Source organism: Astyanax mexicanus, chromosome 8 (genome assembly GCF_023375975.1).
Source record: "Astyanax mexicanus isolate ESR-SI-001 chromosome 8, AstMex3_surface, whole genome shotgun sequence".
In the NCBI taxonomy this organism is placed as follows: Eukaryota; Metazoa; Chordata; class Actinopteri; order Characiformes; family Acestrorhamphidae; genus Astyanax; species Astyanax mexicanus.
This window is the reverse complement of record NC_064415.1, coordinates 3,725,551-3,741,353: the sequence shown is the minus strand read 5'-3', so window position 1 is coordinate 3,741,353 and position 15,803 is coordinate 3,725,551. Positions and strand designations below refer to the sequence as shown.

Genomic DNA, 15,803 nt, shown 5'->3' with positions numbered 1-15,803 from the left:
TGCTAACACTGGTTAGCATTGCGTTAGCATACGATACTCCGCACAGGTTTAAACCCCTGTAAAACACTAAAACACTAAAACACGTCACAACCTCAAACCAGAAACAGCTCAGTGTTTCTTATATTGACTTTGTCTAAAACGTCTAAATCAGGGGTGTCCAATCTACCGCCTGCGGCCATTTGTGGCTCGTTTCCTTTTTTGGAGCGGCCCGCGAGGTATTGTAGAAATAGAATGAAAGTTGGCCCGCTGTTAAGCAGGTTTTTATAATGTGAGATTCAAAGTTTGAACGCTAGGTGTCAGAAACGGGATAAAAGAGTCTAAAAGCGGAGAGAGTGCGCATTTCTAGCGCAGAAAAACGGGCCAAAGAGTCTAAAAGCGGAGAGGGTGCGCAGTTCTAGCGCAGAAAAACGAGCCAAAGAGTCTAAAAGCGGAGAGAGTGCGCATTTCTAGCGCAGAAAAACGGGCCAAAGAGTCTAAAAGCGGAGAGAGTGCGCAGTTGTAGAGCAGAAAAACGGACCAAAGAGTCTAAAAGTTGCCGTAATTAAGGAGTTTAATATTAAGAGACATCATGAAATTAAACATCAATTTGAAAAATCTTAGTTTACACAACACTGTCAAAGATAAAGATTGTAAGTCAAGTAAAATGGTGTGTAAATGAAAGTAATCAGGAAAAAAGTATTATTTACATTACATTACATTACATTTCATTTGGCAGACGCTTTTGTCCAAAGCGACTTACAATAGTCAAGTACAATGTAAAATAAGTTTAAAGGTAAAACATCTTTGGATAGGGATAAAAGGAGGACAAAGGGGAATAATAGGATAGAGGAGTGAAGGAGGGGAAGAAGGAAATGAGGTTAGAAGTAGTTAGTGTGTTAGAGGTGTTAAGAGAGTAAGTTCTCTTTGTAGAGCTCTGTCTTCAGGAGTTTATTAAAGATAGTGAGAGATTCTCCTGATCTGGTAGTAGAAGGTAGTTAGTTAGAGGTGTTAGGAGAGTAAGTGCTCTTTGAAGAGCTCTGTCTTCAGGAGTTTATTAAAGATAGTGAGAGATTCTCCTGATCTGGTAGTAGAAGGTAGTTTGTTCCACCATTGGGGAACTCTGTATGAGAACAGTCTGGATTGCTTTGTGTGAGTGTTTGGCAAAGTGAGGCGACGTTCACTGGAGGAGCGCAGCGGCCGGGAGGTAGCGTAAGCCTTCAGGAGTGAGTGCAGGTAGGAAGGAGCCTGTTCTGTCATCACCTTGTAGGCGATTGTAAGAGCTTTGAATTTGATGCGAGCATCAACTGGTAGCCAATGGAGCTCAATGAGCAGCGGGGTGACATGTGCCCGTTTTGGCTGGTTGAAGACCAGACGTGCTGCTGCGTTCTGGATCATCTGGAGTGGTTTTACTACACAGGCCGGGAGGCCAGTTAGCAGGGCATTGCAGTAGTCGAGGCGTGAGATGACGACTGCTTGTACCAGGAGTTGGGTGGCCTGTTGCGTCAAGAACGGTCTAATTTTTCGGATGTTATAGAGCGCAAAGCGGCAGGACCGAGCAACTGAGGCCACATGGTGCGTGAAGGAGAGTTGGTCATCAACCAGAACACCCAGGTTCCTAGCAACCTTTGTCGGTGAGAGAGAGAGAGAGTCGATACTTATAGAGAATTTGTGTTGAAAAGATGGTTTTGCTGGTATAACCAGAAGTTCAGTCTTTGAGAAATTTAATTGAAGGTGATGCTCCCTCATCCATGAGGATATGTCAGAGAGACACTGCGATATCCGTGCAGAGATTGAGTGATCTTCAGGTGAGAACGACAGGTATAGCTGGGTGTCATCAGCAAAGCAATGGTAGGAAAATCCGTGTGAGCGGATAACCTGACCAAGAGAGGTGGTGTATATGGAGAAGAGAAGGGGTCCCAGTACCGAACCTTGGGGAACCCCAGTGGATAAGGAGCGGGCTGAGGACAGCTGTCCTTGCCACGACACCTTGAACGAGCGCCCAGTGAGGTACGATCTGAACCATGACAGCACATTGTCTGCGATCCCCATGTTTGAGAATATAGTTAGGAGGAAGTCATGGTTGACTGTGTCAAATGCGGCCGAGAGGTCCAGCAGAATGAGCACTGAGGACTGACCTGCAGCTCTGGCAGTTTTCAACGCTTCAGTCACATACCATTTAAAGTGGTATATTTCATTATTTGTTTTATTACAGAGTCTGTGGCCCGTGACTTCAAATATATTTCTACTTCTGGCCCCCAACAAAAAAAGTTTGGACATCCCTGGTCTAAATCATATGTATTTTTCAGGTAAAAAAAACTCGAATTATTGAGATAAATGATTTATTGTAATTTGCTTTGCTGCCTAAAACTTTTGCACAGTACTGTATGTCAATTACATATAATTACAATTAAAATTATTACTACTTATTAAATATCAAATAAATGTTAGTAGTTTTATATAGAGAGATGTTTATTAATGGTGTAGAGGAGAATTCCCCACAGAACCATAAACAAACACAGCATCGCTCATCTCTACAGGTGCTATTGCACTCTACAGGTGTCATCCCCCCCTCCCCCGGACCCTCATGATGCCCCCCGTCATCATACGGGGTTGTAGCAGGTTGTAGTAATTTTTCTCTACAGTCTTACAGTTTCCGTCTCTGTAAATCCAGCTGTTTGTGCTGCTCTCTTCCTCCAGACTGCAGCAAGAGTTTACAGAAGTTCGGACGCCATCAATCAACCGGGGCGAGAGCTGTGTTTATTTATGCATCTCATTAAAAAAGACGAGTGGCTCCACAAATAGAGAAGCAGAAATAAAAAATATAAATAAAAAAAAAAAAGTGGGAGCATGATGCAAGTGGGTATAACTGCGGCACATTTTCTACACCATACCTGTTACACTACACCCTAGACTGCATATAATTATGGACAGGACGTCCCCATTCACTTGTATTACGTACGGCAAAACTCAAAATTGTACGGCAACATGATGCATCAAGATTTTTGAGTTCAGCCAACAGCTGTGCTGTCTGTCATTTTAATAGAGATGTATCTATTTAATAGAGATGTATCTATCACCGACAAAGGTTGCTAGGAACCTGGGTGTTCTGGTTGATGACCAACTCTCCTTCACGCACCATGTGGCCTCAGTTGCTCGGTCCTGCCGCTTTGCGCTCTGTAACATCCGAAAAATTAGACCGTTCCTGACGCAACAGGCCACCCAACTCCTGGTGCAAGCGGTCGTCATCTCACGCCTCGACTACTGCAATGCCCTGCTAACTGGCCTCCCGGCCTGTGTAGTAAAACCACTCCAGATGATCCAGAACGCAGCAGCACGTTTGGTCTTCAACCAGCCAAAACGGGCACATGTCACCCCGCTGCTCATTGAGCTCCATTGGCTACCAGTTGATGCTCGCATCAAATTCAAAGCTCTTACAATCGCCTACAAGGTGATGACAGAACAGCTCCTTCCTACCTGCACTCACTCCTGAAGGCTTACGCTACCTCCCGGCCGCTGCGCTCCTCCAATGAACGTCGCCTCGCTTTGCCAAACATTCACACAAAGCAAAGAACAATCCAGACTGTTCTCATACAGAGTTCCCCAATGGTGGAACAAACTACCTTCCACTACCAGATCAGGAGAATCTCTCGCTATCTTTAATAAACTCCTGAAGACAGAGCTCTTCAAAGAGCTCTTAATCTCTTAACACCTCTAACACACTAACTAATTCTAACCTCATTTCCTTCTTCCTCTCCTTCACTCCTCTATCCTATTACTCCCCTTTGTCCTCCTTTTATCCCTATCCAAAGTTGTTTTACCTTTAAACTTATTTTACATTGTACTTGACTATTGTAAGTCGCTTTGGACAAAAGCGTCTGCCAAATGTAATGTAATGTAATGTAATGTAATGTAATGTAATGTAATGTAATGTAATCTATTTAGCCAACTTATATTTGCTTGTTGACATAGATCTGATTATTTGGTTCAAGCTATTACAATCTTCATGTTAAAAGAACTACAATATTCCTGTTGAGCAAGTGATTGTTTTTGTGTTTTTTACACAAAAAAAATATTGATAAATCACATTTTTTCATTGGCTCAACAAACATTTTAAAGTTTACTTTATTGAGTTATTTTGGTCGGTAATTTCACTCAACTTAACAATATTAGTTCCTCTGACTAAAACACAAAATCACTTTTTAGAGTGTGTGCTTGCGCAGTAGAGAACTGGCGTGGCAATTACTCTTTGCATTTTACCATCATTTTCACCAAAGAAGTTACTTAACTTTGCAAACCTGAGTTGGCTAACCTAGTTAAATAGTTAGCTATAGCGTTAAGTAGCTAACGCTAGGTTAAAAACCTAACCTACATACTAAAATTAGGGAGAAGTACAACAAAGTATGAATACTAATGAATTAATGGAGGGAAATTATCCACTTACTGAAAAAACTGCAGAGAACGTTTCCCTGAGGTTCTGTTACAACAGTTAAAGCAGCACTAGGTAGGATTTCCTTGATTTTTTATCTTTTTAAAGAAGTAAAATTACAGCTTGAAACTCACTGCAGCGCTGCATTGAGGTGTAATAGGAGGAATAGCGGTGCTCTCGTGTCTGTGCCGGAGCTCCTCTGAGCTCAAACCAGACTCTGTAAGTTCTCCGAGGCGGCCGCGACCAACGCTCCTCCGCGAGAACTGCGACCTGCTTTCCGACCTTTAGTTCTAACAGTTCTACAAGGACTACTGGTTCATTCTTTACAAACTAACATACAGACACTCTGGCAGAAGCTGGAAAGAGACCGAATATGTCTGTGAAAGCCAGAAAACGAGAAAGAGAAACTAATCCGCCTGAAACATTTATTACACTCTACAACTGTAGGGGGAGCCCACGAGCACAAAATCTCAATCCTACCTAGTGGAGCTTTAACTGCTGAACAAGCCACTGCTTTACTTCAGATAGTCATTTTAACAGTAAAATTTGAATATCAGGAATATCTGACAGTGAGCTCCGAGACTGAGCCACAGTGGTGGTGTGCATTCACGCTCTCGGGCGACCTGTCAATCAACACCACATTGCCACATCCCTTTAAATATCACGGGATAACTCCTATAAAACGTGTTAACTGTAAATAAAAACATTGTGGGTTATTTATTAACACTAGACGGGGCTTGCAGAATGCACAGAATCCAACTTCCAAAAAAACGTAATTTTATATTATATATTCCATTATCTCTCATTTTGTTGAATGAAAAGAGGCGGGGTTAAAAGTTGTACTGGAGCCAGCCACCAGAGGGCGTAAGAGACGTAGTGGCTTTACTTTTTAACACCTGTCGTTCTGTCCATACTTATATACAGTCTATGCACTACACCCCCTGCACCCACATCCTGCGGCACATTCTCCACACCCTACCTGTTACACTACAACCACCGCCCCTCCCCCCGCACTCGTCCTGCAGCCAAACCGCAGAACCGTGTACTCCCAGTGTCCTGCTTCTGTCCTAATTAATCAGGTTAGCGCCGAGCCTGGGGCCCCGAGGCCCCAACACACAGTTCAGCTGTTCAGTCCATGATCCAGCAGAACCACCACCACTCTGCTAATCATCCCTCTGTTTTTATATCCGTCTCCCGCAGGAACGAGAGAGTGAAACCCGTCCACAGCCTCGCTACGCCGCTGGTGTCTGACCTCTCCGGACTATTGATCAAACGCAGTGAATTTAGAGCTCAGCGCTGAATATACTGTAAAAACCACTACTCTAATCATCTCTACAATCTCTACAATAACATACATAATACTGATCATTACTAGATTATAAAATAAATAAATAGCTATTTTTATTTGGAATTTGGGAGAAATGTTGTCCGTAGTTTATAGAATAACTCCCAAATTCCAAATAAAAATAGTCATTTAAAGAGAAAATAAGAAATGGCTAAAATAAAAATAAAAAATAGCAGAGCTTTCATACCTCAAATAATGCAAAGAAAACAAGTTCACATTCATAAAGTTTTAAGAGTTCAGAAATAATCAATATTTGGTGGAATAACCCTGGTGTTCATGCATCTTGGCATCATGTTCTCCTCCACCAGTCTTACACACTGCTTTTGGATAACTTTATGCTGCTTTACTCCTGGTGCAAAAATTCAAGCAGTTCAGTTTGGTGGTTTGATGGTTTGTGATCATCCATCTTCCTCTTGATTATATTCCAGAGTTTTTAAATTTGATAAAATCAAAGAAACTCGTCATTTTTAGGTGCTCTTATTTTGTTCCAGAGCTGTACACAGTTGCAAGTAAAAGTATGTGAACTCTTTGGGATTATATTTGGATTTCTGCATAAATTGGTCATTAAATGTGTTCTGATCTTCATCTACGTCACAACAATAGACAAACACAGTCTGCTTAAACTAATACCACACAAACAATTATATGTTTGCTTGGTTTTATTAAACACAACATGTTAACATTCACAGTGAGGGGGGAAAGTATGTGAATCTCTAGAGCTAATGACTTTTCTAAGAGCTAATTGGAGTCAGGATGTGATGAGATGTGATTGGATGTGATGGTTAAAGCTGCCCTGCCCTATAAAAAAAAAAACACAGCAGTTTTGAGTTTGCTGTTCTTAAGAAGCATTGCTGCTTGATGTTCATGTGTTCACGGTAAGACAGACGCTCTACAAGTGGAGAAAGTTCAATAAAAACATGCAAACATATATTTTTGTGTGGTTTTAGTTTAATCAGACTGTGTTTGTCTATTGTTGTGACGTAGATGAAGATCAGAACACAATTAATGATCAATTTATGCAGAAATCCAAGTAGAATCCCAAAGGATTCACATAGTTTTTCTTGCAACTGTATCTAGCTGAGACAATTACCCTTTACACTCGCTAGGACTCCTTCGATACATGCAAAGTTAAACTCCGCCTCTTTTCAAAATGGTGCCAATGCAGCATCACCGTTTACATGGTACCTCAGCTGATACCTCAGCTAACAGAGGGCCACCTACTGTATCCACCCAGAGAGAGCATAAGCAACTGTACTTACTCTCTCTCTCTCTCTCTCTCTCTCTCTCTCTCTCTCGGACTCCGGCTGCTGATGGAGGAACAGCAGCATGACTCAGCATTCGAACTGGCGACCCTCAGGAAATGCTGTCAGCACATTTTGAGTGGCTCTACTGTCCAGGGAAGACATCTACCTTGACTCATCTGTCGCCAGAACTTTTCTGACTCAGAATTTTATGATGAATGGTCCAATAGAAACGTACCAAAATGCTTTAAAATTACTCTCATTCCTGCACTCCCCCTCTCTCAGTTTATGCTGCATTCAGACGCAGTAATGTATCAGGAAATGTGTTGTGTTATTAAAGGCGGGTGTTAATGTGCTGAGACCCCTCCCGGACCCCTCGGACGCTCTGCTGACTCTCAGTGTGTATAAAAGACTCTAGAAGGCTGAGCGGCAGCAGGGCTGGTGCTGTCCGGACACTCTTGGGCCGGCGCTGACAGATCTGGAGTCGGGCCAGGCTCGGTCCGGCTGTCAGCAGCTCGGTCCAGCACGCTCCCGGGCCTTCATTTAAACACGGCGCCGGATAAATAACCACAGCGCATTAATTAACCGCGTAAATGGAGCTACTGAGCACAACAGCGCCTCAAATCACCACTATCAGCCTGAACGATCTTACCTTCATCTGACTCAGCAAAGAGTCCAGTCTTCTGCAGGAGAAGGAGCTACTTAACCCCTACATACACAGTTCACTAGTGTTCACTAATGCTAGTGGAGCGATTACCTAGTGAAAGAAATGTACACCATGTACAAATTTGTGTTTGGTAACACTTTCTATGACTCAGGTATCTATAAAGTATTATAGATGCATTCATACAGCTTTATAACACTTGACATAAGCCTTTCTAACTACACATAACTGTTTATAATCTCCACAACATAAAGCTTTATATATGATATGTTGGCGATTACTGTTCTTTACATTATTGGTGAGACCTGCTTCATAAAGCTTAATAGATGCTGAGTTCACTCACATAATGCTTCATCAAGATCCACAGCCATGCCTTCCCTCCAACTGCTATATGTAATAATGAAAACTGTTCTGTAAATGCACATAACATCTAATGATCACTTATAAGCACTTTTCACAGACTTAGGTAGGCAGGTAAAGTGATGACTTATTCCACATTACCAAAGGCATATATATAACAAATTAAACCAAAAGCTTCATAAGCGCTTTTCACAGACTGCATTATGAATGGTTTATAAAGCTTCATGAATGTACTTATAATGCTTTATAGATACCAGATTCATAGAAAACTTCACAACTGATGCTCTCAAACATACTAAGAGGCAACTCTCATTCTTCCTTTCCTGGGGCGGTCCTGATGAGTGCCAGTTTCATCATTATAATGTTTCCGATGGTCTTTGATTTAACTTAATCTTCTTTTCGGATTGACTGACCTGTATTTCTTCTTAAAGTATTTTTTCTTTACTTATAAGAAGCAAGTAGTTCTTGCTTTTCATAACCTGGATTAGAACATTATTCAAATATTCACTATTCACTGTATACCTGTAACTCTACCTCTTCACTACTTTACTTTAACTGATGCTCTCAAACACTTTATTAAGAGACAAGAAGTTCAAGTAATTAACTCTTGATGAGTTCAGCACAGCTGTTAACTGAAAGCCTGAATTCCAGATGACTCTACCTCATAAAGCTGACTGAGAAAATCCAGCAGAGATTTGCAAAAACTGATCATCTAAGAATCTAAAATATAAAATATATTCTGGTTGAATTTGGTGAAAGGTGTGTCCAAACTTTTGACTGGTACTGTATGTGGATTTGTGTATTCTGCCTGATTTACTTTACAATTATAGACACACTTAATCTAATCAAGCCATCAACCATGCAGCGTTCATATTGATTTGGGGCGTGTCAGTGTGACTTTGCTTTCGTAACATCAGGAAAAGTACACTTTGACAGCTCAAAATATGCAAAGGCATGTGTACTAACTCTCTAAATTAATCATGAATGTGGCAATTTTGGGTGTTATGTGAAATAAACCAATCAGAGCGTCACTTTCTCATCATTCCCTTTAAGAGTCAGGTGAGCTCTGACTTTGGCGGATTGCTATTTTAACAGTGCAGCTACCTGGACGTGTTCAACAAACGCTTCTCAGCAGAGGAAACTGAGCTGCTCGTTCACACTCATTCATTCTGTAAAAGTTGTAAAAGAGAATCATATTTAGAGTTCAGTAGAATTTATTAGATATTCAGTTGCATCTTTGGGGCACTTTTAATAGACCAATCAAAGTAGTGTTTTTTTTTTAACGCTGGTGAACTCTTCAATCCTAAATATCATATGCTATAGATCCTTCTTTAGCATCATCGCCTGCACTAAACTTTTCCTCTAAATCAGGGGTGTCCAAACTACGGTCCGCGGGTCATTTGCGTCCCGTTTCCTTTTTTGGAGCGGCCCGCGAGGTATTTTAGAAACAGAATGAAAGTTGGCCCGCTGTTAAGCAGATTTTCATAATGTGAGATTCAAAGCTTGAACGCTAGGTGTCAGAAACGGGCCAAAAGGGTGCGCATTTCTAGTGCAGAAAAATGGGCCAAAGAGTTTAAAAGCGGAGAGAGTGTTCATTTCTAGCGCAGAAAAACGGGCCAAAGAGTCTAATAGCGGAGAGAGTGCGCATTTCTAGCGCAGAAAAACGGGGCAAAGAGTCTAAAAGCGGAGAGGGTGCGCATTTCTAGCGCAGAAAAAAGTGGCAAAAGAGTCTGAAAGCGGAGAAGATGCACATTTCTAGCGCAGAAAAACGGGCCAAAGAGTCTAAAAGCGGAGAGGGTGCGCATTTCTAGCGCAGAAAAACGGGCCAAAGAGTCTAAAAGCGGAGAGGGTGCGCATTTCTAGCGCAGAAAAACGGGCCAAAGAGTCTAATAGCGGAGAGAGTGCGCATTTCTAGCACAGAAAAACGGGCCAAAGAGTCTGAAAGTGGAGAGGGTGCGCATTTCTAGCACAGAAAAATGGGGCAAAGAGTCTAAAAGCGGAGAGAGTGCGCATTTCTAGCGCAGAAAAAGAGGGCAAAGAGTCTGAAAGCGGAGAGAGTGCGCATTTCTAGCGCAGAAAAACGGGGCAAAGAGTCTAAAAGCGGAGAGAGTGCGCATTTCTAGCACAGAAAAACGGGGCAAAGAGTCTGAAAGCGGAGAGAGTGCGCATTTCTAGCGCAGAAAAACGGGCCAAAGAGTCTAAAAGCGGAGAGGGTGCGCATTTCTAGCGCAGAAAAACGGGCCAAAGAGTCTAATAGCGGAGAGAGTGCGCATTTCTAGCACAGAAAAACGGGCCAAAGAGTCTGAAAGTGGAGAGGGTGCGCATTTCTAGCACAGAAAAACGGGGCAAAGAGTCTAAAAGCGGAGAGAGTGCGCATTTCTAGCGCAGAAAAAGAGGGCAAAGAGTCTGAAAGCGGAGAGAGTGCGCATTTCTAGCGCAGAAAAACGGGGCAAAGAGTCTAAAAGCGGAGAGAGTGCGCATTTCTAGCGCAGAAAAACGGGGCAAAGAGTCTAAAAGCGGAGAGAGTGCACATTTCTAGCACAGAAAAACGGGGCAAAGAGTCTGAAAGCGGAGAGAGTGCGCATTTCTAGCGCAGAAAAAAGTGGCAAAAGAGTCTGAAAGCGGAGAGAGTGCGCATTTCTAGCGCAGAAAAACGGGGCAAAGAGTCTAAAAGTTGCCGTAATTAAGGAGTTTAATATTAAGAGACATCATGAAATGAAACATCAGTTTAAAAAATCTTAGTTTACACAACACTGTCAAAGATAAAGATAGTAAGTCAAGTAAAACGGTGTGTAAATGAAATAATCAGGGAAATGTATTATTTAAAGTGGTATATTTCATTACTTGTTTTATTACAGAGTCTGTGGCCCGTGACTTCAAATATATTTCTCCTTCTGGCCCTCCACAAAAAAGTTTGGACACCCCTGATCTAACTGGTAATAAGATTTCTCTTGAGGAGATATTTTGGACTTTGGTTCGTCCCTGCAGACGTATTTCTATCCATCAGATCATTTCTGAGATGTCTGATGTGTCTGTATATCTATAGGGTTAAGGTCAGGACTCTGGCCAGACCATTACAGATCACATCTTCTCACGTTTCCACCATTATTTCATTGATTTATTGTTAAATTTCCAGGGGTCATTGTCTTGTTCCATTACCCAACATGTCTTCAGCTGGAGGTCACAGCCTTCTGCTCTTACATGTTCCTGTTTTGATCCAGGTTTGAATGCATTGCTCCCTCATCGATCGCAAGGCATCCAGGCCCTGAGGCAGCAAAGGGACACTACATCACGATGCACCCTACACCATGCTTTAAATTTTAATAAGCAAATTACCTTCTTAATGGATGCAGTGCTTGTAAAACCAGCACCTCGACATTAACAGGTACATTTACAGTGAGCACTTTTTTTAAAACCAATTTTCTCCTGAAATCTAGCTGAGATAATTACCCTTTCAGCTTTCAAGGACTCTTTTATTACTTGTCAGAATCCGCCTCTTTTTTTTAAATGGCGGCAATGCAGCATCACAATTCACACGGAGCCGCAATACATCAGCTATCATCTAATACACCACCTACTGTCTCCACCCAGAGAGAGCACGACCAACTGTACTCTCTCTCTCGGACTCCGGCTGCTGATGGAGGAACAGCAGCATTACTAAGCATTCGATCCAGCGACCCTCAGGACATACTGTCAGCACATTTTGATTGTCTCTACTATCCAGGGACGACATCGACCACCATAACTTTATAAAAAAATATTTTATCATAACTCATCCGACTCAGAATTTCCTGATGAATGGCTCAATAGAAACGTTTCAAAATGGTTTAAAATATAACCTTTTCACACTGACTTCCAAGAGCACTACAACCGTGTTCCCAGGGGTTCAATTTTTACCTATTTTTTTTTAGCTTGCTCTGTGGATGTTGATGCATTGGACACGTCCAGGTAGCTGCGCTGTTAAAATAGCAATCCACCAATCCAAAGTCAGAGCTCACCTGACTCTTCCAGGGAATGATGAGTGAGTTGGTTGTAATATTTTACATTACGCCCATGATTAATTAAGAGAATTAGTACTCCAAAGTGTTTTGCGTGTTTTGAGCTGTGCAAGGTGTACTTTTCCCGTCGTTATGATAGCAAAGACAAACTGTTATGCCCTAAATCATGCTGCACACACAGTCAAATACTGTTTGATGAAGCTACCATAAGAGTAGATGCGGGAATTATTTTCTCTTTCAGAATACACTGAAAAAAAAGTGTAACAACCATGCCATTGATTTAAAGTGCACGTTTATGTTGGTCCAATAAAAGAAATTAAAAAAAGGTTACTGGTTGGCACTGAGTGTTGCAGTGTCACAGTTGTGTTATTGCACAGTTATACTGTCTTTCTGTGGCCAATTAAGGAATGAAACACTAATAATTGAAGCTAAAAAAACTTTTAAAGATTGTAATTACTTAGCATTAAAATATTAACTCATTTTGAGTTATTCAAACATTATTTAATAGGTTTTATACTTGTGATTATTACAAATATTAAAATAAATAATGCATTTTGGCTGAAAAGGAAGTTACGGAAAGTTTATAAAATGAACTAACAGAGTTAAAATTATTTAACTAGTTTATTCAAATATAAAATGTTACATGGCTGTAATAGAAAATAAAAATTTTCTTTGTTTTAAAGAACTTTTTGGGTTAAATAATATAGCCATGAGCTGGAATGCGGTTTGATGTAATGCAAATATGACTGTGACCAGCAATGTCTGGCTAGAACTGTCCCTGTAATCAAACAAGGGACTTTTTCAACATAAAAAGTCACTTGGCAAAAGTCACGGGACACCATACTAGCCCTAAGGTCAGCGTCTTTTTTTTTTTCAGAGCTTGATCTTTGAGCCTCTTTTGAACAATGCAGTGGAGGAAGTGTTAATAAATAAAAACGCGTTCAGATCAAGAGGAAGGAACCTTTAAAGGAACTGAAATAGAGAACCAGATATAGATAGAGAAACTCTCCTCCGGCGTTAATCTGAGAGCAGCTACAGCTTCCTGGTTTACAGAGTAAACAGAGCAGAACATTTTAAATTTATCAGAAGATGAGCTGAGCTTCTTCCCAGAGGCTCTTCTCTCTCTGCTTCAGCCTGAGGAGATCCTGAGATTCCTCAAAATCCTTAAATCATAGATTACAGAGACGTGTAAACATGCTCTCACACCTGCACAAGCTAAAAAATAGCAGGTTATATCGATTTACTGTGTCTTATTGTTTTTATTCTGGAGGGAAAAGCAAAACACTGGTTTAATACAGTGGTATTAAAACAGGTGTATATATATATATAGGGCAATCCTGGAATTGCCTTTTTATTATTATTTTTAATACACTGTATGCCTGTAGTTTCTCCAGAGATGGCAGTTTAATCTTAATTTATGTTTCTGTCGTCTCTCAGAGCAGCCAGGAGCTGTGGGATTAACTCTCACGGGTGTTTTCTGTGGATATTTTAGATATTTTAGTTTATTTATTATTGCTTTCTGAACCTTTACTGTTGTTAGATGTGCAGGGTTTGGGTTTTTTACGCTGCAATTTTTACTGTAGGTGCTTTTTTTATATTTACTCCTGATAATATAGTGATGAGAAAACTGTTATCTCTTCTTTATAAAGAATATTTTCTATAAGCAGACAGTAGTCAGGATGTGTTTCTGTGTTTAATGAGTAAAACACCTGTAAATCCTACACTTCCCATTTCATCTCCTTAAGTAAAACTGATTTTTTTTCCAATCAATAATTAGATCATTTATTAACACAGTAATCAATAACATGCATGAACAGTAGAACAAATTGTGTGTTATTAGTGTAACTAGACCAGATTAAAAAACAATTTAATTTATTTGCAATTAATGTGATTCAGAAATACATTAAAAGTCAAATGTTTGGGCACATCTTCCCATTCATCGTTTTTATGCATGTGTTTTTATTTTATTTGTGATTATTTTAGTATTAATCTACATTACAGAACATTTTAAATTAATGCATCTGACTAAGATGATGGAAATTAGCTGAAACCTGATGACAGAATGATATATGTAAACTATATGTTTTGTCATATTTGGTGTAAAAATCATTTTAATCATATATTTAGACTCACCGGAAGTATCCTAAGATCACCACGGCCACCATCAGCGAGCCGAGGGAGATGGAGTATCCGATGGTGTAGATGAGGTAGAGCCTGTCAAACACCTCCTGCAGGTCAGAACAACACAAAAAAATATATCAATACTACAGTATGCTGAATGTAGTTCTGGATATTTTCTGACTGCAGAGTGAAGCACTTATCAATCGTCAATATATCGCAATGTTTGACATTGTAAAACTGAAGCATTTTTTAAAAACACAGTATTGATTTCTAATTATTAGTTCAGATCAGTAAAGATTGGTGTCAGAAGTGGTTCATTTAGTGTTGTGTTTAAACCCCGCCCACTTCAGCGTGTTACTTAGTCGTTAGGTTCCACATTTCTGATTGGATAAAAATAAAACTTTTTTTTTATTAATTGTGAACACTGGTCATTGTGCTCATGGCAAGGCCAGGTGAAGACAGCCTCAGACAGCCTGCATTTACATTGAACACTTAATGTAGCTTACACAGATCATCATTATGAAAGGCATATGGATGGACAGACAGATGGGAGGACAGATAGCTGGATGGATAGACAAAGAAACAGACAGACAAATAAGACAGAATGATAGAAACAGCCAGCCAGCCAGGCAGAGAGATTCATAGAAACAGATGAAGGTATAGGTGAATGAATGGATAGATGGAAGGATGACAGGCAGACAGACATAAGAACAGACAGACAGACAGATTGATAGAAAGAGATGCATGTATAGTTAAAGAAATGAATAAATGGAAAGATAAAATATAGACAAACAGAGAGATAAATTGAACAGCCAGACATCAGTCTAGAAAGACAAATAGACAGACATATAGACCGATGGACAGACAGGCAGGTGCACAGACAGACACACACCAGACAGATGGATGGATGGATTGCCAGACAATGGATGAATGGATTGTTGGATGGACTAGATATATGGACAGATAGATAGATAAATGGATGGTCAGACAGAAATTGAGAGATGGATGAATAGGTGAATGAATTGATAGATGGAAGGATAACAGGCAGATATTCATCACTGGTTAGAAAGACAGACAGACAGATAGATAGATGGGTGGACAGAGAGACAGAGTAACAGACAGACAGTTGAATGGATGGATGGATAAATGGATGGATGGACAGGTGAAGGGATGGATGGATGGATAGATGTATGTATGGATAAATGGACAGACAAATGGATGGTTTGATGGCAAGGAATATTAGATAGACAGACAGATGCATGGACAGATAGACATTGATAGGAAGAGATGGATGTAAAGGTGAATAAATGGACAGATGAAAGGATGACAGACAGATCGTCATGGCTGGACAGACAGACAGACAGACAGCTATGGATGTTAAAATGTTCTGAGAGCAGGTCTGGTGAAAATATAGTGAACAGGTAAGTGTAAGTGGGGGTATTTGTTTTTGTATTAGTGGTGATATTGATTATCAACTCTGTATTGATCAGATGACTATTGGTTAAGGCAGCTGTTAGCATTTAGCGCGCTGCGCAACGGCCCAAACCCACCCTAGACCTCCCAATTACCCAGAATCCTCCAGTAAACCCAGAAATGAGTGTTGGGAACACATCCAACTCACACACTTATAACACACACACAGTTCGAGCAGTCCCTGGTTCTCTGGCAG

General features: G+C 40.6%; 1 protein-coding gene across 1 annotated transcript in view; it reads right to left on the bottom strand.

The window, feature by feature from the left end:
• Positions 1-15,803, bottom strand: part of pth1r (parathyroid hormone 1 receptor) — a 186,672-nt gene that overhangs the window by 20,982 nt on the left and 149,887 nt on the right. Inside the window, exon 5 of the mRNA XM_022685349.2 lies at positions 14,147-14,241. Within this exon, the coding sequence (XP_022541070.2) occupies positions 14,147-14,241 (95 nt within the window). The remainder of the gene's footprint in view (positions 1-14,146; positions 14,242-15,803) is intronic.